Source organism: Vanessa tameamea, chromosome 13 (assembly GCF_037043105.1).
Source record: "Vanessa tameamea isolate UH-Manoa-2023 chromosome 13, ilVanTame1 primary haplotype, whole genome shotgun sequence".
Taxonomy (NCBI): domain Eukaryota; kingdom Metazoa; phylum Arthropoda; class Insecta; order Lepidoptera; family Nymphalidae; genus Vanessa; species Vanessa tameamea.
Genome location: NC_087321.1, coordinates 1145881 through 1171103, shown reverse-complemented (window position 1 = coordinate 1171103; position 25223 = coordinate 1145881). Strand labels below are relative to the sequence as shown.

The 25223-nt window shown below is 32.0% G+C and overlaps 2 protein-coding genes across 2 annotated transcripts in view; one reads left to right on the top strand and one right to left on the bottom strand.

Moving 5' to 3' along the window:
* LOC113397811 (uncharacterized) overlaps positions 1-25223 on the bottom strand; it is a 168688-nt gene that overhangs the window by 68827 nt on the left and 74638 nt on the right. The window lies entirely within an intron of this gene.
* LOC113397814 (sodium-dependent serotonin transporter) lies at positions 1372-24782 on the top strand. The gene is made up of 13 exons (XM_026636330.2): positions 1372-1467; positions 12238-12366; positions 12859-13015; positions 13761-13895; positions 19136-19355; positions 19511-19649; positions 19911-20045; positions 20251-20429; positions 20646-20815; positions 21245-21369; positions 23046-23230; positions 23561-23744; positions 24567-24782. Exons 2-13 carry the CDS (start codon positions 12283-12285, stop codon positions 24636-24638), a joined length of 1785 nt encoding a protein of 594 aa, XP_026492115.2. The 5' UTR covers positions 1372-1467; positions 12238-12282; the 3' UTR covers positions 24639-24782.

The window sequence follows — 25223 nt, the reverse complement described above, 5'->3', positions numbered from 1 at the left end:
TGATTTAACTAATACAATATTATCTGTGGTTTGCAAGACATAGTCAATATTCTTATTTTTTTTTTTTTATTATTTATTCGAGTACAAAATGATAGCTATAGTCAGGAGATCAGAAAGACGGAACAGTTGATTGCTTTCATCGATCATTGCTTCAAGGTATCTTAGATTGGTCCAATCTAGAAAAATCACATAGAAGGCGGAGCGTTGTTTATACCGTGCCTTAGGGTTAGTTCAGACTGTCACAGGAAATACAGATACAACATTAATTAATTGTAGACAAATCGGTATTTTATTATCATTACACAGTATAAAACAAAGTCGCCTACCGCTGTCTGTCCCTATGTATGCTTAGATCTTAAAAATGACACAACGGATTTTGATGCGGTTTTTTTAAATAGATAGATTGATTCAAGAGGAAGGTTTATAATTTATATGTATAATACATGCACATTATAGTAGAGATACACTGATAATTGTAGAGGTTTCTAAAGTGATGTCGTAAATAAACATTTTTTTTGCGCTTACATTGCAAACGCTGTCTGTTCCCTACGAGATAGATCAAAATAATGTACTACAGTATTGTACAACTTAAAAAGGTCTACAAAAAAGTTTGCGATGGTATATGTCTATCTCTTAGGGAAAACCCACAATAGCCATTTTTTATCCTTTACTTTTTACGAGAAATAATGGCTTATTTTCGAAGCGATTTTAAGCAATACAACATGAATCCTTATCCAATTACTTGAAATACATTGTGCATTTAATATAGATCAATATGGCACTTTACAGCATGTAATTTAAATGAATATTTTCGGTAAAGGTATTACAGATTTAAAACGAAGGGACATAGCGGTTTGTTTTGTCTAATAAATGATAAACTGTGAACGTTGTAAGACATTCTGTAGTATATTTAGTATCAGCATTGCACCCGGGCGAAGCCGGGGCGGGTCGCTAGTTAATAATAACTTGTAAATAGGTTTTATATACATTTATTTAAAATTAATATTAGTAATTTTTCGCGAGTAATATTTTTTTAAAGTCAAAGTATATGGTTAAGTATTCTTAATACATAATACTAGTTAATAAATTAATCAAAAATATTTTTTGTAATTTTGCTTGTCGATCACCTAAACTGATACCCCATTTGAATGTGTGTTTTTTTTAAATTATTACCATAAAATAATCCAAAGAAATTATAAAATAAATTCTGAGCCCCTTTCATGTATATATAGCTCAATGAAGTGGAATAATTCCAAGATCAGACTTGATCCAGTGGGAGCAACTTGTTGCGATGGGCGTGTCCAAGTCCCGCCCACGAAGCCAGCAGCCCTCGTGCCTTCATGGTGAAGTATCGTCGTCAGTTTGCATCCAGACACCGCGCGATACACACATCCAGCTATGACGCATCTCCTACGCTTCGACATGAGCTTTCTATCCCCTGAACGCTGACGACTACTTACACATAAGGTAAGGCACTTAACAAACAACTTAGTGATTTAGACTGTCTCATTTTCACGCACATCTATCAATACATTAAGAATTTATATATTATAAGTAACAATTTATATCTTTAGCACTAGTGCACAAATGGTCCCATTTTGATAAAACTTTTGCATTATATATTTATACGTAGTTGAGTATAATTCGTAGCTTGAACCGTCTCTCAACAATGCGGGGTATGCAGGCCTTATCTCGTCTGACACATGCAGTTACCTCGTGATGTTAATTAATATAATTAAACACGAATTTAGCGATTGGTGCCTTCATGCGTAAAATGTATATGTTTGTAATATACTCATATGATATATTATTTCTTTAACAATAGCGCAATAAAAGTAGACTTCAATTTAATTTAATCCTGTAAAATTACGATACAAAAGTGCTCACAAGAGCCTACTTGAATAAAGTATTTTACGGATATTTTAATCAATGTTCTATACTGGATACATCACATCGATCCTCAACTGTAAAAATACCAATAATAGTAGTTTATAGTTTTATTTTCTTTATTATTTATTTGAAAAGTCAACGTGATATACAAAGTATCTAATTCTATATATGCATCAAAGTCTTAGAAATGTATGTACATCACTATTATTGGCTAACTCATCATATAATAACAAAAAAGAAACAATAAAAAAAAAACTATTCAAAATTCCAAATTAAAAAAAAAGTTTGAAATATATTTACGATTTAAGTTTATAAATAAATGAAACTATTCACGATTGTTAATAATCCGTTCGTTAATTATTTTGTAGTAAATTTAAATAAGTAACAAGTTGATAAGCCCTCTTAATAGATGAAGTGAGATTTTAGTTACATTCCATAAAACTATTAGGCTAAGCCTCAAAAACTCACCAGCCTAGCGATTTGTAAGTGGAAAGTTTGCCCCTGGCCGTTTTCTAAGTGAACATAAGTTTTGATATCAAATCTATACTAATATTATAAATGAGGGAGTAACTGTATCTGTTACCTCTTCACGCTTAAACTGCTGTACCGATTTTGATGAAATTTAGTAGGAGTTTGAGTCCCGTGGAAAGATGTAAGCTGCTTTTTTTTTTAATTCAACTCTTGAGAGGGTAAAATTGGGAGTGACAGCTCGTATTACTATAGTAATAGATACTAGATCATGGCTATTACTATTGGAAATATTCAGTAAGTAGTTTGTTGTAAATAATTCTTAACTAATGTGTATTTCTTTGGCAATAATTATAATATATTAATTATAAACTTGTAAATATATAATAGACATTCTTAACCGATAGTAACCTTCTAAAGAAACTTCAGTATGACATAGAACAGTTCAGTTAATTTTTTTTTTTAATATTGTCGATTTTCTTAAGTCCATATTTATGTATGTAGCTCTTTTTGCACGTCTAGAGTCATTTTCTTTATTTTATTATATATGTGTACTTGGGGCAGCTGATGGTGAGCGGTCACCATCGCCTATAGACATTGGGGCTGTAAGAAATATTAACCATTCCTTATATCGCCGACTTACCTTGGGTATCAACTCACTCATAATACAAACCAAAACATTAATACTGAGTATTGCTGTTTTGCGGCAGATTATGGCCTGCACACCGCCCAAGTACACACACCGCCTAAGTACACACACCGCCCAAGTAAATACAGATTTGTAAACTGAACTTTCTTTTCTACGACATTTTCAAACAATCGTTTTCCAAATCAAAATAATAAGTACAATTTTTAAAAAGTTAGTGCACATAACCAAACGCTACTGGCCCGCAACCCACATACTATTGTTTAATTAAAAATTAAAGTCCACAATACTTACATTATACTGAAAACCAACCTTCCTCTTAAAATAAACAAACGCGAAGGAATCTAATATAAAAAAGAAATAACTCGTCAAAAAGTAAAAGTGTTTCCTTTTTAAAGACAAAGAAGATAAAGGCAGTTTTTTTTTTTTTTTTTGTTACGAAATATTTGCTCGTCAACGAGACTGAAAACGTTCTGACCGCGCGAGAACCTTTGATGGTCAAACGTAAACAAACAGACAACGAAAACAAAGTATAGTATGCGAGTCATTTTAGAGTTACATCTTCTAATGGAAAAGCTAAAAAGAATTAAAATTATTTAAACAAGTCCATATGACCTGATTGTCCTGAAGATTGTTGTGATTTCAAAGAGATATCTTTGTCGGATCGTGGGTAAGAGATTAGTTATTGAGTAAAAAGTTTAAGGACGCTAATAACTCTTCTTCAGGTTCCAAACTCAAATAAAGTATTTTTTATTAGATTTTTTTTAATGATTGCCAGTTATAATTATTACATGATTAGTATATCTGTCTTAAAAATACTTTTTATGTAAATGTGCAATGTAGAAAATGAATCTATATCGAAATATAAATTAATCAACAAGCATTTTCCAATCGACATTTTGAAACAAATATTTAATATCTAATAATCACGAATACCGTTAAAAATTTAGTTTATTAAGACCAAATAAATAATTGGACGGAACCATTGTTATTGTACGTCTAATTTTTGTGATTTATTCCTCAGCCCTTTAAATTCCGATTTTCCTTACATTCCTGTTCAAACACTCGTTGTCCAAAATGCTTTGTAGATTTTTTCGTAAAAAATTTCATTTCATTTTTATACAAACTTCACTCATTCGCATGTCAGAAATAAGACAAAACATAATATATTTTTTTTACTTACAAAACTTAGTGCAGCGTGTTCGTTACAGAAGTTAAATGTTCCAGTAGGAAACGTTACCTCGAAATCGAATCTTGAAATATTGTTATATCAAATGAAATAATTTAAATTAAATTTTAATTGATACATATTCAGTCATATAAATTTTAATATTTAAGTTAAGCTTGTCGATTCATAATGATAATTTAGTTAAAGAAATATTGAAAAATTTTACATTAAAATTTTCGCCAAGCATAACATAAGCATGTGCTTTTCATAGGAAAGAGTAATCATTTGATTTCCTGATGGTAATCCTGATAATAAATTAATTAATTTTAAATGTAAAAATATTTTCTAAGAGCCTATTTAATGAAATAGTATTTTGATTGTTTTTTTTTCTGCAAAGTAAGCGCAGTAGTTGTTATACTAAATCTGTTCTTAATCGTATTCTTTAGAGTTAATATAAGTTTCAATGTATCTAAGTTATCAATGGGTTTTGTTGACAATGTTACAAAACTTATGAATCTCGTTACCAACTGTATCAGACTTGAGATAACATTTCACCGAGTTCGTCTGCTGTGGTCTAACAACATATTGTACTTATAATACGAAATATATTAATTAAAATACGACTAGAAATTTCTATTGTCGTAAAAAATGTAAATAACAAATGAAATAAGTTATTTTAAATATAAATCATTACTTATTATACAAATGTTAAAACATAGCAAATAGCAAATGTCTGGTCACTTGTCACAGATTCGACCACGCGAATCAGTTTATTACAACGTAGTTAGAGAGCCGAGATGGCCCAGTGGTTAGAACGCGTGCATCTTAACCGATGATTTCGGGTTCAAACCCAGGCAGACACCACTGAATTTTCATGTGCTTAATTTGTGTTTATAATTCATCTCGTGCTCAGCGGTGAAGGGAAACATCGTGAGGAAACCTGCATGTGTCTAATTTCAACGAAATTCTGCCACATGTGTATTCCACCAACCCGCATTGGAGCAGCGTGGTGGAATATGCTCCATACCTTCTCCTCAACGGGAGAGGATGCCTTAGCCCAGCAGTGGGAAATTTACAGGCTGATTATGTATTATGTTTATGTAGTAAAAGTATCGTACTAACTGTGACATCAAATTCAAACTTCCACGCGAAATTCGATACAAAGCGACTCGTATTTCAAAATGAATGTTATTTTAATCATTTAAATGAAAACTAATAAGCGAATAAATTAAATCGAGATTTTACGATAAGTTTCAAAATAAAAATAAACTAAATGAACTGACTATTTAACTAAACGTCTCTTTAACTAAAGACCTGACCATATAATGATGTCCCTGACCGATTGCGGCCACGGCGCGGCGGACATATTATTGTGCACAAGTATGAGCGCCAATACAGGTGAAATCTCTATTGCCTCACTTTTATAATCAGTTGGGATTTAGCAAATCCAACACTACCGGAAGGAGTTCAGCTGCAGGACCAATGGTTTTACGTGCTTTCGGAGACACAGGAGTGTACACATTTTCAACAACCAGATTCCGGGTTGTTGCTGAGATATTCCGATAGAAAATCCCAATATTTTTTTTATCGGTTCTGAACCCAGGGAACATCGGGATCATATAAATGTGAAGAGTGAGCCACTCTTTTAGTAAATATTTATTTTATAAGTAGATAATTCTATTCGCAACTTCTTTCGGTTTATCACGATTACTTATTTTAGCACAAGTTGCGTTATTTGTAGAGTTATATTCCACACACGGGAAGACTACAGTTCCCATCATTGTAGATAGATGAAATCATATCTTTGACTTCGACTTGTCTGATCCGTAAATAAATAATAATATTATAACAGATTTGTTTTTTTTTTTTAATTCGATGTAAACGTTACAGAATTAAGTAAATAAGTAAACTATACTGAAAAAATTAACTTGTATTTTCTTGATTAAATTTAAACAGAAAAATAACGATGTAAAATCCCATAAGGCTGTAGTAACACTGGTTAACTTTTCAAACAGAAATGCAATAATAATGAGGTGGGTACCCAAACAGTACCCAGACCGGCTTGCAAATACGAGTAGCTTAAAGCTTAAATATATTAAATACCACCATTAAAACATATTAAAATTCATAATATATATATATATAGGATAATATGACTTCGTATCTGACGATTATAGCGCCCATTCAATTTAAAAAGTTGAGATATTCATTTAGAAAACTTCGATTGAATGAATGTATAGTACATTTATCTAAAAGTGAAGTTAAATAGTTTTGCAAAACAATTTTAACTCTTAATTAATAAGGTATTCTACAAAAACATTTTTATTTTTTTATTTTTCATTTAAAAGAATGAAAACAGCTTTAGCGTTTATGCTAAACATCGGTTACTGGTTGAACTTAGACAGACAGACATGCAAATTTAATTTTTTTTATCGATACACGATGAAAACCCTGAAAACGTTTTTCACTTTATACCGTTTAATTACGTACACGCGTTCCCTGCACTCTAATTATGTTTATGTATCTTTGTGTACGTTCGTCACATGTTTACGCTGTGATGTTCACCATGAATATGGGTCAAATGTTAGTACGAAGTTATTCCACATGAGGTATGCTGCACGCCTTCGATGACCTTGTGAACCGTCCGCAATGCTTTACATTACTGGGCTTGCCATTGCGTATGTCCCAAGTGATAATTGTCTTACAAAATATATTTTTATAGTTAGGACTTAACTAAGTATTAATTTTTTTTTTTTCCATTTTAAATAAACAATTAATTTGCTATGATTTTTATAAATGCCGCTAACTGTTCTACTTCTGAGCAAAGTCCTTTCTTAAGATTAGATTTCAATCAATAAAGCTCATTTGGGCATTCCAATGATCGTTGTTCCTAAAAAAATCATGTTCACACTCTGTATTAAATAACTGTAGAGGTATTCTGTACACGAATTAATTATGTTCGGTACAGACGATATAAACGTTTGGTATTCTATTAGGAACACGATCCTACAATATCAGAATGAGATACCCGACGTTACACCTATCAAAATGGTCAACTGTAAGTCAGTTGTCAACATTTTACGAGTGAGATACGAAGTGAATTCTTATAGAATAGCACTCCTATAATACCAAGGAAAAGAACACAAGTCACTAGGATAATTGCTATACTGATACGATTGAAATTCAAAAGTTATATATAAATATTTATTAAGCTTTGCCTCGCGGTTTTAAATGTACTAATTATATATGAAATAACGCAGCCGATTTTGATAAAACATAGACTAAAAGGTACTTCGGAATACTCTTTATAATACGTTACCTTTTTTGCATATGTAATTTGAGGCGTTTCGAAGATTACCACGGATAACCCGATAGACAAACAAAAATAAAAAAGATGAATGTTTTGGTTTCGGTGACTGACAAATAGGCATATTATATTAAAATGAACCACTTATTTGGTAAGCACAGACAGACACTTCAATTTTATTTATTTATATATATGTTTCAAAAAGCTGTCATCTTATGACTGGAGCCAAAATTATGTTTTATTTTGATGTCTTTCGTAACGAAATTAAAGTTGTTTACGTTACAATTATGAAACTTCATCTTATTTTACAATTGCGTAAGACTTAATTAGTCTGCTCGACATGGCTCAGTAGAACACGCAGATCATAACCAAAGGTTACAGGTTCAAATACGTTGCTGGGCTAATAATACTTATCGAGGAGAAGTTTTGAGTTTATTCCACTACGCTACTCCATTGCGGGTTGGTGGACACACGGGTAGCAAATATGTTTCCTCACGATGTATTCCTTCGTCGCCTAGCACGAGATGAATTATAAACACTAACTAAGCACATGAAAATTCAATGGTACTCTTTTGAACTTAAAATTATCTATTAAGACTAACGTGTTGTAACTTGTAACTACTGAACAATCGCAGCTCTCGTAGTTTCTTTTTTATTGACTAGTTATCTCCCACTCGGCATGTGGGAGAGGATATTCTGCCACGTGTGTTTCTAACCTACGCCCACAGGCCTGACGGAAGCAGATCCATGCCAATGATAAAATCGATGACATTTGCTAAACAGGGGCGATAATAAATAGTCCTTTTATACAAATATATTTTTGAAATATTGATTAATGTTAAATTTTATTTACATACTACTTTAATAACCAATGAGAATCTAGCATCATATTTGAGCACCCGGTGCTGAAAACATATTATCGACATACTGGCATAACGTGATCAAACATCACTATACATCTAACAAAAAAAAAACCAACAACGGGGCTTTTTTTTAAATCTATATTCTAAAGTTTAAGTTTAGAGAGAAATGTAAAATAAAATACGATTGAAACAGCTTAAGTAAACTTTGACAGTGATTAGAAATTTCCTATTCAATTACATTAGACATCTATTTATCTTTTCGAATTGTTGAATTTAAATGTTCATAATTTATGCATTGATTCATTGATCCATTTATTTAAAAAAAAAAAAGAGTGTTCAAATTTCCTTAACTTTGACTTTACTCTTTGACAACTCACATGATCGGAAAGAGTCTAATAATGTAAAATAAGATTTAATTTTATAGATCAACTAGCTATTGCCCGCGGCTTTGTTCGCATGGAAGTTATATTAACAGATTAACTTCAAATAAACGTTCATTTAAGACCTCTTTGTATACTACCATAGTTTCACCGTTAGGGTAGAATATTCAGGAACGCTTAAATACGTATCTAAACATTTTTAATCAGTCGCCCAAAAATAAAGTTTCATTTTTCTAACTTAAAAAATGACGGACTTGCATACAAACTTTCAACCCTTATTTTCACCCCCATTAATATCCCAAAAATAAAGTTTCATATTTCTAACTTTTAAAAAAAAGCCGGACTTTCATAGAAACTTTCAACCTCTGTTTCATCCCCTTAGGGTTAGAATTTCCAAATCCAAATTTCATGCCCCTTACTTTAACAGTTTACGCTCGGCGATGATGAATCAGTTAGTCAGGACATGTTATTTTATATATATAGATAGATAGATAGATAGAAGATTAAGGAATTAATTATTTAGGATCAAGAATAACAATTAACATAGATTAAGTTTAATAATTGCAAAATAAATAAGAAACTCACATAATTTTAATGAGAACTTACGAAAACATTAATTAACTGATTTGTTTTACGTTCGGTCAATTATTGTTTCCGTAAGTTCTATCATATTTTCTATTATAAATCAATTTGAATACTGGATCGCTATGTAGCGATTAGGTCGCCAAAATTATATAATTGTATGCTACTTTTATTAAGGGTGTATCGATGTTTTTTTTTTCTCTTTGTGGTGTAAAATAAAGTATTAAGTGAGTTAATATTTTTAATCAAGTAAAATTTAATATTTTTTTCTTTGGCTTAACAAAAAACCAATTTAAATCTCACGGATAGTCTTGGCTTAGAATCAACTTATCCGCGAAATATTTCGCTTCACCTAACACGCTCTATCTAATATATTTAAACACATCTATAGGCGATGTAAATATGTGCATGCATTTATGTAAAAGTCGCAGTTTCGGTTTTACTGACAATAACGTTTGAAGTGGCCGTAAACGAGAGGAATTCCGCTTACTTCGATGTTTTGTGTTTTATCTCTTTATATTTTGTTACCAAATATCTGCTCGTAAGATTAGCTTAATGTGTATTAAAATGAAACTATAAAATGAAAATATTTAAAAAGTACGAATGAAACAAATTTAACATTGTTATTTATATTAAGAAATAGAACGATAAAGTGCTAACGTTTATAGGTATATTTATTACAGTATTGTTGAATTTCTAACAGTGCCATTAAATCGATATAAGAAACTAATCCCCTACTTTTTCTCCTCATTTCGCCCTTAGTATGGAATTTAAACGGAATCTATGAAATAAAACATCAGACTAAATTGATTTATTAATAACTTGTTTTTTTTTGGCAAACACTGGAGATCATGTGATAACTTTAACTATACGCTAACTATTGACAATTCGTAACAAACTCCTTGATCTCATAACGCTACAACATTCGTAGCGTTGTTTGCTACATAAGTTGCTACGAAACATAAAATATTTATTACTATAAATGAAAAACAATTTATTTAATTCTCTACTAGTGTCTTATGTTTGAAATTATTTTTTGTACTAATTACAGAAGAATCATTTCCGTAATCTTGCCTTTTTATTTTGCAATTAAAAAGTGTATATTAAAGAATTAAAAATATAAGTATGTATAGTCTACACTATTTCCTTGATACAATTTTTATTACATAGAGTATTTAACACAAATTACTCAAATCAACTCAAACGCCTCTTCCAATGTACTCCTTTTTAGGTAAAGCCCACATTTAAAGTGTTTGATTAACAGACTTCTTAGCACGTCCATTTTCATTACTCTACGCACGCCTCTCTTAATAAACCTTAGCTCTCGCTAAACGACTAAACGTATTTATTTTATGTACTTAATTAAGGACCTAAAGCGTTTCTGATTGGTGTAATATATTTTCTTTTGTTTTATTCACATGCAATGGTCTTCAAATAAGTGTCTTCCAGAATAACAGGAAAATAAATAATTGCTTTTTTATGACAATTGTTAGAACCTCTTTTAATAAAACTTTTTGAAATGGTTTAAAAACGAATTTTAAATTGAACAATTCCATCAAAACGTTAATCGTTTTTCCTTATATATTTAAAATTTCAATAAGATTTAAGTACGATAGAATAAGGTAAATATTTTTAAATAAGGCAACAAGTCCTACAGCAGTGAGGGTCACTCTTCATTATTTTTATTTGCAAAGCAATCAACGCGCAGCTGTTTGCCGGCGCAGCCTCGCTACACAAACAAGCAAACTGTGGCTTCGAGTCACTTTCATTTTCTATTTGTAAATAAGATTTTCTAAACTGTAAAGCTGTTCAGTAAGAACGTATTCGACAATCAGTGAATTTAAAATTGGAATTCAACTGTGACCAGAATTGAAATGACGTTTGTTTTAACAGTATACTAACTACTTAAGTCCTTGATTAAGCAAAATATATTATTACACAATAATACAATGACTATTTGATGCGATCTATCCACTTGTAATGTGCTAATCCATCTTAACGCACGCCTGGCGTTTTGTTACTTGTGTTTATTTAATCAACTTGTAATAACTCTAGAAATAAAATTTTAAAAACGTAACCGACAAATTTTAACAACACAGATAGCTTAAAATTAATATTATATATATTTTAAAGACGATTGATAGGCGTTTCGCATAAATAAAATTATTTTTTTATTTTTACCGTTATTAAATCCATAACATCTTTATATATGTTTGTAATGTTATGAAGTTCAATATGAAGCAGAATGTTTTTTCTTTAATTTTTTTAACAATACAATAAAAAAATTGTATAGAAAATATGATCAAAAAATAATTTTCTTTAATACATACCAGTTTTTAAATAATATACAAAAATAATAACATGCAAAGATGAAAGACTCATAAATATTTTCACTTTATTTTATTATGATTATATTTCATTCATGATTTAAATCTGATAAACGGAACATCTATTCAGAATCAAAGATCAAAGATGGAACAGACAGTCATTGAAAATACATTATAGATAATAATTATAACACGGTTATAAGTTTAAACATCACTAATTGCCAATTTCATACGTTATACTTACGTAATAGTCGTATATTCTACCGGTAAGTATTCCTGTTTGAATGGTGAGTAAGTAAGAATTACAAGGCCACAGAAAGTAACATCTTAATTGCTACGGTTAATATTTCTTAAAGTAACATTTAATAATTATTTTGTATATTTTATATTGATTAAATTTTTTGTTAAATAATTAAAAACGAATTATAATGGTAAACTATTTTTAAGGATACACAGATAAGACAGCTATCATAATGTAACTAATTTAAAATAAAATAATGCTAACAATAATATAGTTAGGTAAATATAGGTAGGTATAATTTTTAAGGTTAGGGAAATTAAAGTTTGCAAATATTTATGACAATTAAGATTGGTCATTGTGTACAGGGCGAGAGCCCGGGGCCGGAGCGGCGGAACGGCGACAGCGAGGAGATGCCGTCCGCGCCGCCGGACTCGCCGACCGCGCCCGACACAGCTCCCGCTCTACCACCGGCGCAGCCTCCACCCGCCAACAACGTTAGTACAATGCAATTTCTGATCAACGTACTTGGTGGTACATTTTATGTGGTGTACATTCATCATACATTGTACCTTTGCGGTAATACTTTATTTTATTTTTTTATATTATTATTGCATACACTATTAATATTCTTGTGTTCCGGTTTGAAGGGTGAGTAAGCCAGTGGAACCACAGATATACTGACATATTGACGCGTACAAGTATCTTTAATGGTGTTCTGATCTTATAAACTGAATTACGAAATGAAGAAATTGATTTTCGATTATCTTAAATGTTGTTTTTATTATATTAAATATATTTTTCACTACTCACACACATGTATCTTTACAGCTTACGCACATAGATAAATAATAGATTTATCATTTCTATTTACCGTTCTTCAAGGTTTCAAATAAAGAACATGCCGTTTAGCCTAAACAATTACTACTAGCGTTGCTCAGTCGCCAGGATTAGATATATATTCTAACATTATAATCATATCATAACAGAGCCACAAGACGCGATCCATCGTGGTGTCCCTGACTCCGGAAAGGCAGCGGGAGACTTGGGCGAAGAAAGCGGAGTTCCTGCTCGCGGTTGTAGGGTTTGCTGTTGACCTTGGAAATGTCTGGCGATTCCCTTACATCTGTTATCAAAATGGCGGCGGTAAGAATACATTATCTCATAAATCTATTAGTAATTTGTTTATTTCAAATTAAGAACTCTAGATTACAGGAATATCAGTGTTTTTTTTTTTCTTATGAAGGGCAATTGTATATGGCAAACGTTAATGGTAAATATTTAACTTACCTGAGGCAAAAAGTTTACTTCGATAGTAACTTAAACAAGTTAATCAATTTATCATAATATAAATCTTATCGTTGTATGGTGCGATTTATGTCCGAGCTGATTCTTTACAATCAGTTGAATGTATCATGCAAACTGGTGGTAGAGAGTATTGAAAATTAATAAAAATAATTTACTTCAACGTGAAGATAGATCAGTTCCACACGTTGGTATAAAATATCTAACGTATTAAGACATGTTCTTAATTTGAATTACATAAAACATACATAACATAATCAGCCTGTAAATTTCCCACTGCTGGGCTAAGGCCTCCTCTCCCGTTGAGGAGAAGGTATGGAGCAAATTCCACCACGCTGCTCCAATGCGGGTTGGTGGAATACACATGTGGCAGAATTTCGTTGAAATTAGACACATGCAGGTTTCCTCACGATGTTTTCCTTCACCGCCGAGCACGAGATGAATTATAAACAAATTAAGCACATGTAAATTCAGTGGTGCCTGCCTGGGTTTGAACCCGAAATCATCGGTTAAGATGCACGCGTTCTAACCACTGGGCCATCTCGGCTCATAATTTGAATTATGTTATATTATTTCTCGAACCCAGGTGCTTTCCTTATTCCCTACTGCGTGATGCTGTTGTTTGGTGGTCTTCCATTATTCTTCATGGAGCTAGCGTTGGGGCAGTACCATCGTTGTGGATGTCTGACGCTGTGGAAAAGAATATGCCCAGCTTTAAAAGGTACATATTTATTTATTATTATTATGAAATAGCAATATTATATATGATATTTATTTTATACGACAGTAAACGCACTATTCATTTTACAATTTGTTTTTGAAACTGGAATTAGAAATTTTGAAGAAAAACTTACTCACCGACACCGAATTTAACGCAAAAATTATGTAAAACATACAAAAATAAAGAACTCGCTTTTAAGAAAATATTTTCCTAATATAAAAAATGCGTATAAAATTCTAAAACGGAATTCATGTAAAATAAATTTTACAAGAAGGAACATTTCATTCTATTGAATTATGATCGAAATATAGTAAAAATATTTATTTAAAATTGGCGAAGAACGATTCGGAATTACGAGATTGATGAAAAAAGGCATTGAGGACGATTTTCTTATTAAGAATAGTGATGGGATGATCAAAGTATAAATATATCGATATCTTCATTGCCTCAGCTAAGTAATTATTCGTTCCCGTAAGCCCGCGGGAATTAATATTTCGCCGGTACTTATTGAAAGTCCTTCGAGTAAAAATCTATATTGTGTAAACAATTATACAAAGAAAAGGTAATACTTATTTTGTCTAGTAAATATTTTATATGATTCTCAAACAAATCATTCACAGATAAGTGAGTTAGTTTTCATAATATTTGTGATTTCACCATCTTTACGAACTATTACAAACTTTGCTATACGAAAAGTTTGAATCAACTAAACTAAGAATTAATAACGTCGACAACAATATTAACACTTTTGAAGATAAATACTTCATAGAAATGTACTACCAGATTAAAATCGGACTCATAAATCATGATACTCATAATATTATTACTAATTTATATAATTTTCAAGATTTATTTATAAGCCACGCGAATTTTAGTTCTTGTAATTTTCTTAAAACACAAGCGTATAGATCGGTTTACTTAAAAAGGCGTGCGAAGAGTAGGCCTCTTTCAACGTAGAGGTCGTCAAATTATCGGTGCGTTAACAAATATAACCTGATTTACATTTATCATCTCACACACACTAGGACATCTTTTAACGAGAGTCACTCACACTAATGTCAGTAAATGAACCGATCTATACATTTAAGTGACCAAAGGTTTTAAGAAGATAAATATCCAGTCGGCAGGACATGACTAGACGTAAAATGCTAGAACATTTCACATCAATTGTTTTCCTCACTTCACTCAATGACATCGGCCTTTATAAATATACAGGAGCAATGCTTTTAACGCAAGACAAATGGTGGGGATGGACGCTGGAGGGATGAAATTAAAATGTATGAAATAGAGGCCACTTGCCTCTTGGGTTCTTAAGGATACTTCCAATATATATCACGTTAGTATAAATGTAGCTTTAGGACTTAATACCCCCATATAATACACTATATTATATAAAGTATATTACTCTTGAGTTATAGTAACTAATGTAACAAACAAGTTAAAATTAAAAAAATAAATTAACCTATTGACTGTTTGAGATTTGATCATATACTTATTAGGACACTAGCCAGTGACCATACAATTTAGTCTCGTTATACCAAACTAAATATAATAATTTAATTATAATAAACACAATGCATTAAAAACAATAACAAAACAAAGATTTTTTTTTTTTAAACAAGGTTCTTTTTATATTCAACGAAATAAAATCGATAATCGTACTACGTATCAATTAATGCCAATAGTCGAATCGATAATCAAAATATTACGTCGACGGATTTAGGTCTAGCTTTAATTTTCGTTATTTTATTTCGCGTTTCATAATCAATGAGTCATTTCAATCGAATGAATTCGAGTAGGTTCTTAAAACATTTTTGAATAATTTAACTTTTTAATAAAAAGTTACCAACCATTGAGAAGTGAATTTTCTATGGAAGAACAACGGCAAAAACTTTTTAAATAGCTTAGATATTCACATTCAGTTACAATTCATCTACAAGTATGTCTTACGGTTATTTGTACCAAAGCATTGAGTTCGTCCAATTTGATTTCTTTGCGGGACACAACTGTTATTATATACTTATTGTGAGTATGAATTTTATCTGAGAAAATGAGTATCTACTGAATTTCTTGCCGTTTCATTTCAATACAATATACACAACGAACTGGTGGTAGCTCTACTTAGCTTTTCATTTTTACTTAAATTTTACGTTTAAGTTTTACTTCGTGATAGGGCTTTGTGCAAGCCCATCTGGATTGGTCGTTTGTTATGTCTTACCATCTATTGACTCCTTCGCCTATCTGCCTGCATATTTGATTTTAAAAAAAATATCCCGATGCAAGTCGATTCAGAAGTGATATCAAGAATCTTTTTGAATAAAATATGTTCGGATTCTGATTATATCAATTTGGGTAAAGATCAAAAACAAGTTCGGTATATATATTTTTTTATAAACATTGGTAGAATTAAATACGTAGCTAGCAAGTTGTATATTGAGAAGTCGGGACGCGAAATCTCTTCAGCAAATGTTTGAGTTGCTCTCGTCGCGAGGGTCATTTGAAATAGTCCGACCGCGTCGTCTATTGAACTTTTACCGATTTCTCTTAATGATAAAATTCTAAAACGTCCTATCATTAAAAAAAAAAGACTTGGCACTATATTTTATCAACACTGTAGAGGAATAGTTCAAGATTTTATATCAATACGTTGCACCACAATTTTAATTAAAAAGATTTAGCAATCAAATAATACAAAAGTTACATTTTTTATTAATAACACTAAAGCTCGTCAGTAGCTCCTAAACCAAAAAGAAAATTAATTAAAAAAACTGAGAAGAAAAAGGTACTACTAAACTTTTTAAACTAACTCTATTTATATTTAAATACTTCTTTAACAGTATTTGAGGTTAACTGTATTCGACTTGGGTTACTCATAGATATTTATGGAACGTAGTAAACGTTGCACCATACATTATTTTAACATTACGTTGATTTTTCATTCCATCTTTTATCTTATTTCTCATGGTAATGTATTATGGTTAAGTATTTTTCAAGCCGGTGGTAGAATTTTGACTTCCTATTAAGTGAATTTTAATCTTAATGTAGTATTACAAAAGGCCTACAATCCTTCAACACATTTTTGTGTACACAAGCGCCCTATTCCATTCCTAAATAAAACGTTCGTGACAATCTAGCCATTGCAAAGAAATGACAACCATCTTCTTTATAATTTATCTCATCTTTGCTTTCTAACTTTTTTTAAAGTTACAATTACTTTCGGTCGGTAGATAATTATTTTAATGACCTTTCTCTTCTAAGTTAGTCTCCGGAGTCTTTACGAAAACGTCGCATAACGTTAAGTCAGGTAAAGTTATACATTTCTTAACAGAAACCATTGATTAATAAATTATCGCTTAAACTTAGTGACATAATTGTGTAGTAATAATTATTATTGAAGTTATGTCTACTTTAATTAAAATTTTATATAGATCGTCAGAACGAAGATTTTCGAAAAAAAAATTACAAAGAGAGGAAATAGCTTTGTGAAAATTTTACCCCTGCGAAGGTATATTTATTTATATTGTTTATTATTGTTGCAGTGCTTCGTTCGGTTAATATAGTTTATATTAACGGTGACTAGCGAGAATTTTCAGTCAATTAAACTGGTTTTCCAATTAATAAAACGAGATGTGTCCTGTTTGCCCTTGTAATGGAAATTATATAAGTCTTATATTTCTCAATATGAACCAGTAGAACTATTCTGTAATAATAAACTCGAAACTGACCACCGAAAATGATTGTAATATGTTATAAAGTCATATGTGACATTGGCTATAGGAATTAATATTTATCAAATTTAAGGGGTAGATGCACCAAAATAGCGTATCACCTAAGTCACATAAGTCTGTTTTTAATAATTTTACAAGTGAATTACGAAGTTAGTTCTTATATAAAAGGAATGCAGATTTAAAAGTAAGTTATGTAACGTATATTAGGACAGTAAATGCTGTGTAAAATATCAAATAGAACGTAATTTAGATTGTATAATGTTAACAACGAATATGTAACCCTTATCTTCACTCCATGCATCATTCCCTCGTCACTCCCTTATCGAGAGCTATCGCCGCTTTCCTCAATCGAACCACGCATGTAAATATTGTTAACACGGTTCACGAATGTGGTCGAAATTCATAATGTTTTTTGGGAACATATATGACTGTGCCCTTTGATTTAATTAATTTTGGAATGCGAATGGGCCACATTTTTGTGTCTCTCTTTGGCCCATGGATACTATTTATGTCAGAAATTTCAACAACTTCTGACATTGATCTTAGTCAAGTACTAGATCTAATATGATGTTCCTTATGCGTGTGTGCCCAGTACCACTCACCATTCAGAACGGACTTTGCCGCGGTCTTTTTTTCGTCGGTCAGAAACTTTTGCTGCTTTGTGGGAGAATAACTACCAAATATTTTTTATAAATAGAAAGCGCTCCTTAATGATAAGTACGTTAAACAATATCGTGCATAAAAATAATTTGTTCAAATATTTGAACGCCAAAAAAATGTTTATTATTATTTATTCGGTCAAAGAAGCTGGAGCAAAATTTGAACCTCGTAACTAGGAAATTCGATTTCAAAGTAGCGAAGTAAGATTTGTTATCAATGCGTATAAATCGAGCCATCTCGCGACATTTAAACCAATTAGCGAGCGCGTTGATATTATTTGATTACCGACAGATGGCGTTGATTTGATCAAACATGGAACCAACTTCGCAAGTTTGCAAGCGAGACTTGCCGCCTGATAGAAACGGCTAATTCGATTTTAAGTGTTTGAAGATTTATTGTTAAGAGATAAATGGTTTATACGCTTTACAGCAGATACGATCGAACAGATAACGTAATAACGTTTGTTGAACATTTAATTCCATTTCAAACACCGATGCAACTAATAAAAAATTGGGACCAATGAATTAAATTTAAAACCAAATTAAGTGCATAGGATCGTCTAGAGCATACGTTTTAAAACAATTCTTAAGAAGCGACTATGTTATATACCAAACATTACACGAACATATTTACGCCCGAAACGTTTCCGTATAATCGTGTATTCTTCGTTTCATACTAAGCAACTATTATTACATAGTCCTTCAGCATAGACCCTACTCTACTATAGCCTTCACATACTGTCAAAGACAATAAAAAATCATAGACATTTTTATTACTTTTTACTAACTACTAGTACACCTCTTCTGAGACGTATTGGTGTTAATAATCTCTAATTATTCTTTGGTATCACAGGTGTTGGGTACGCCATATGTATGATCGACATCTACATGGGTATGTATTACAACACGATTATCGGCTGGGCGGTGTATTATCTAATAGCGTCTCTGGCGTCAATCAACTCCGTGCTGCCCTGGACCAGCTGTGATAATGAATGGAATACGCCTCTTTGCATGCCCGTCACCTCGCCTCAGATCAACCCCAACTCTTCAACACCTGCTAAAGAATTCTTTGAGTGAGTGCCTTTTATATATTTGTTTTGGGCTATAAACTAAAATATATTTTATTTAATAATCCATTATTGACGAGCTGTTAAATTGGTCTTGTGATTATAAATTAATTTGTTCAATTTAATAAAGTTTATTAATATTCGAAATTTTATTCAATCAGGCGCAACGTTCTGGAACAGCAACGATCAAACGGGCTTGATGATATGGGTCCCATCAAACCATCTCTAGCGCTGTGCGTATTTGGGGTCTTTGTGCTGGTATACTTCTCGCTATGGAAGGGTGTTAGAAGTGCTGGAAAGGTAAGTTAGAGAATTTTCACTTAGACCATTTCATTTTCTTCATTTTGTAACACAAATATAAAAAAAGTCAAAAAATAAGAAACTAAATTTATAAAATATCTGTGAGATCCCATCAGATGTTATTAGAACCTATTCTAAATAACCACAACTCATGAACAGTTGCTACTAAGCATTGAATCTTTTGTAGATAATAATAAAGGCGTTTTTGCTATTTAACTATAAGACGTCAGTAGTTTTGTATTATTGCCTTACTTTGACTAGGTGGTATGGGTTACGGCACTAGCACCGTATGTTGTCCTACTGATTCTTCTGGCAAGAGGAGTCACTCTACCAGGAGCAGCTGAAGGCATCCGCTATTATCTTACACCAGAATGGCACAAACTGCAGAACTCAAAGGTAAAATAAATATTTTATTATTAAACATACCTAGCATACCTTAAGCTACACTTAATAAATTTATAAATTTTTGGTTTAATTAATTACTATTCAATTTATCCGAATAAAACCTTATAATTTAATTAAATAGATTACGTATTAACCTTTTTTCAAGTTCAAAAAATCCTTATTTCATTGAAATATTATCTCATTTTATTACATCCAGGTATGGATTGATGCGGCATCCCAAATCTTCTTCTCCCTGGGCCCAGGCTTCGGCACGCTGCTGGCGTTGTCCAGCTACAACAAGTTTAACAACAACTGCTACCGCGACGCGCTTATAACATCCTCCATCAACTGCCTCACCAGCTTCCTCGCTGGATTCGTCATCTTCTCTGTTCTAGGGTACGCTTTTCGAGAGGCTCCTTTCTTCTCTATTATTCAGTCATGTTGCTATCGATTTTAAAGATGCTCGTATTATTATTGAAGTCTCAGCATAGTAATGGTCTTTTTTTATCGCCCATAACTTTTAAATATAATTTATATAGAAGTATCTAACACTTAGAATAGGATTTTTGGACAAATAAATATTCTAACATTGTTAAAATTTTGTCTCGGTAGTTACATGGCCCACGTACAAAACAAGAGCATCGAAGAAGTAGGCCTAGAGGGCCCAGGTTTGGTATTCATCGTGTACCCGGAAGCCATCGCCACCATGACCGGTTCCGTGTTCTGGGCCATCATCTTTTTCCTCATGCTGATCACCCTTGGACTTGATAGCACTTTTGGTGGTAAGATTCGAAAACTTACAATATTTATTTTGCAAACATAATATGGTCGAAACCATCTCCATCTTAGTATCCATAAGTAGTTGACGCTTCGATTTTTATCACAACAAATCTCACCAAATATCTTGGCACAAAATAATTGATACGACCAGCGGAATCGGAATCTTGGTGTCATAAGCTTACCATTACAATTCTATACGTAAATAATTTTTACTTTTTATTATGACATCATTATAATTATCAGCTCTTCAGCCCATCGTAATTCATCATAGACATAGTCCAATAGCACAACACTGAGCTCGACTGTCAGCTCCCTTCCTCCAATCCCTACCCGCTGCCTTGCGAATATCATCGCCCTAGTTAGCTACAGCACTATATTACTAACGAAGTTACACAAAATTATCATAAATTTACACAAGTAATTTATTATAGGTTTAGAAGCAGTGACGACCGCCCTGTGTGATGAGTATCCCCGAGTACTCGGCCGCCACCGGGAGATATTTGTAGCGTTTCTACTGCTATTCATATATATATGTGCCCTCCCAACGACCACATACGTAAGTTTATTATTTATTCATACATTTATGGTTAGAATTGAATAAGATTTTTTAACGGAAATATAAGTAAATTAATAGCATAAAGGCGAAAGTATCCGTCTGTCTGTCAGTTGAACCGCTGAACCGAATTTGATGGGTATGAAGCAAGATTTGCATTATTTTTTTATGGCTAATATTCACCACCCCTCCTAACACGCTGGTTGAAACTTGTATAACATATATTTATTTTAATGTACAAAATTCTGGCTTCATACTAAGAGTACATCGTACCTGCGATTTAGGAAGCGTCTAAAGAACGTACTACAAACGTTCTTTGTGCAATATAAAAATGAATATTTTTACAGTACAGCAGTTTAAAAATTGATTTGATTCAATCAAGAAAAATAATGCATTAGCTACTAACTTTGTATCTACATATTTTCTGACTTTGAATTCAAAAGGGCTATTGTATAGCTCGTACCGGACAGAGATTTCTAATCTCGTGACCGTTAATACTTTACAACAGGGTTCATCGGTTGACGACTAACCTCATTTCGATATTTAAAAGACCTGCCTTATAAAATTTATGATATTAAATTGTAAACTAACATTTTTCTATCATTTACGTCCATTGCTAAAATAAGTAAGAATTAAATAAAAATATACTTAACGACTGTCCGTTTTATCTCAAAAACAAATACTAAATGTATTCAATAAATTACCGGTCTGTTATCGGACACCGGGGTTGGAGGCGAGAATGTATTCCGTTGCATAATTCATCTCCCTCTTAGAGGGATGACCTGGCGATGTGTGGCAAACTGAGAGTATATTTAATGGATACTTCGCTTTCGTTTCATTTAAGGACTTACATTTATCCTACTTTCGATGTTTACTTATGACATACTACATAATTAATATATAAAAATTTATAATTCTTATCACTCTTTAGATCTTGATCTTGTTTAGTTACTGTTTACATCAAACTATATATTACTTCAGAGTCCCTCGGCAAAAACCCAACTCTATCATAAACTTCTCGCGTACTATCTGTACCTGTACTGTACATCTTCTTATATATTAATAGCGCAAGCCGACTTTCGTCCCAGTGATTATGGGATGATGGCTGTATATAAAAAATCAGTTATAGTCTTAGTTTGAAGAGCTCCAGCCGTAGACGTTGATTGGTGAAAATGAAATAGGATTCTTTGTTGGAATATACTAAATTATTACGATTTAACGAATAATTAATTTTAGAGAGCGGAAAAAAGTTACTGGCCGGTTAGAGAGTGATGATGGTATAAGAAAAAAAAAAGAAAAACGTAAACAAAATTAAAGTAATTTCCAATTCTAACTGAACTAAGTATACTATTTCATATTAAAAAAATCATTCAAAAGAAGTTTCATCGTTTTGGCGCCAAATGTAGATGAGTGACTTGCATTTGCCCGAAGTTGCGCGGGACTAGTATATTCTTTATAATCAGAGACAATTCGATTCAGATTCAGACAATTTCAGTACTTTTTACTAATATGTAACATTCCTAACATGAATGTCAATCAAACCCAAACACCTTTAATCATCCTATATAACACTTCCATGATTAAAAGCCTTACTTAGATTAAAAAATATTTTGATATAATTATAAAATATAATACCCTATGTTAAAATAAAGTATTATATGAGAACAATTATGTTTTAGGGCGGCGTGTATTTAGTTGACCTTCTAAATGTGTACGGTCCGGGACTGGCGATTCTGTTCGTGGTATTTGCGGAAGCGGCGGGCGTGTGCTGGGTGTACGGCGTCGGACGCTTCTCCGAAGATGTGCAGAGCATGCTGGGACATAAACCTGGCTGGTTTTGGCGGGCGTGCTGGTCTTACATCAGGTAAAGATAATTTAATTACTTTCTAAACTTAAAATAAGAAAGCCTTCTTATTTTATGATCAATTTTACCTCATTGTTAATAATCTCCGAATAAAGACAATCGTTAAAAAACATTCCTTACATCTTCAATGCTTCCCTAACCATTGGAATTAAAATGTAATAGTTTTTGTGCTTGAAATTATTATGAAATATTTGAGAAGCAGTGAGTTTAAAGAGGGTGAAACCGCGCTGAATAGATACAGATAAGAAATAAAATCTAAGTTCTGGCATTTCATAGAGTTTAGGACTCCCATTAAAAAAACAATTTTAATGAAATTTCTTTCTCTTTCAGCCCCGTATTCCTCCTAGTGCTGTTCGTGTTCTCGGTGTTGGCCCACGAAGAGATGCTCGGCGGCGAGTACGTGTTTCCACGCTGGTCCATCCGTGTAGGTTGGCTCATGACTGGCACTACCGTCTCTTGCATACCGCTATACTTCATTTACAAGCTACTGATCACTCCTGGAAATTGTATCAACGTGAGTATACCCTGATAATCAAAATAAGCGAAATATCACTGACCGTCTCATCGCGAGGTATCTAAAACTAAAAGTCCTATTGTCATATCGGTCTATCGACTTAAAATACATTATACCATAGTTAGTTAGTTACTCCTTTCGCGACATAGCACTGACGAGTTTTTGGGAATTTCTACTAAGTCTACAATATTAATGATTTGAACAAAGACTATTTAAAATATTTGAGTAAATGGGAGATTATCTTTGTATTGATTTTACTTATACACAGTAAAATGTCTTATTATATAAGAGTGGGAAAATTCTTATAAAATATTGAGAGTATTGAGTACTCATCAGACTTTTTTAGCGTCTATTTAGATCACATTTTATGAATTCTTCAATTACATATTTTTATTGTGATTTTATTTAAATCGATGTGTTTTTAATTTATTGTTAAAATGTTTTATTTTATTTTTTTTTATTTTAACGTCAATTACATTTTGAACCTAATCTAATATAACAAAAACGAGTGATCGATTTTGATAAACTTTTATTTTTTTAAATATGACAATAACCGAATCGAAGCTTAAGCGTAACATTTATGATGTACTTGGATTTTAATGATGGTATTTTTATTGTTATTATTTAGAATATATTTATATGTTTTGTTATGTTTAGTATTTAGTAGCTATTACAAAATATTTTTGTCAAGCAACTAGACTGTATGTTACGTTATAACTGTTGCGCGTATCATATCTGTAATTGGTGAATTAATAAGTGTTTAATAGTCGTACTGTAGATGTGGTTATCGCAAATAAAAAAAAAAACTTCAAATTGTTATAGCGATTCAAGACTATCATACGCCCGGTGGAAACCTCCATACCACCGGCCGACCACGCGCTGTGCAGCCTGTGACCTGACCACCTCACCACCCAAAGCTATCCGACACTACAAACAAAACCACCTACCATCGAATGGCTTGTTTAAATTTACATGATTCACAAATACTGACATGTTATTATTGTTGCCAATCAAAATAATAAAAAATGTACATTTAGTCGATTATCAACAGATATGAATTGATTTTTGTAATCTATATAATAATAAATAATAAATTCCTAATCGGGATCCTTTGTTAGGCACATTTCAATGGCACACAAGATTTTGAGATTCATTGAGTAAAGCATTTTGCTAGCTATCGTCAGGCCCTGAACTCGTAACGTGTTAGAATAAAGACGGATCTCATTATGACTTTAGGATAATCCGTAGTGTAGTGTTGAAATATTAACGTTAGTGAATATAATTTCTTATGAAATATAATCATTTATATTTTCCGATTACTTAAGAAAACGCTTGGATATTTAGAGCTTTGGATATTAACATAATAACAATATGATAGTTAAACTAAGTTTATTTATAGTTTAATATATATTGTCGTCATAAAAAAAACATTTCTAAGGAAAGTTTTGTCGCTGAATAGCACAATATATATACATATAT

Coding starts and splice junctions, on each gene's coding strand:
- LOC113397814 (XM_026636330.2), top strand. CDS start 12,283: ATGCCGTCCGCGCCGCCGGACTCGCCGACCGCGCCCGACACAGCTCCC. Junction 13,896..19,135: donor AATATGCCCAGCTTTAAAAG/GTACATATTTAT, acceptor TTGGTATCACAG/GTGTTGGGTACGCCATATGT. Junction 20,816..21,244: donor ACTTGATAGCACTTTTGGTG/GTAAGATTCGAA, acceptor AATTTATTATAG/GTTTAGAAGCAGTGACGACC.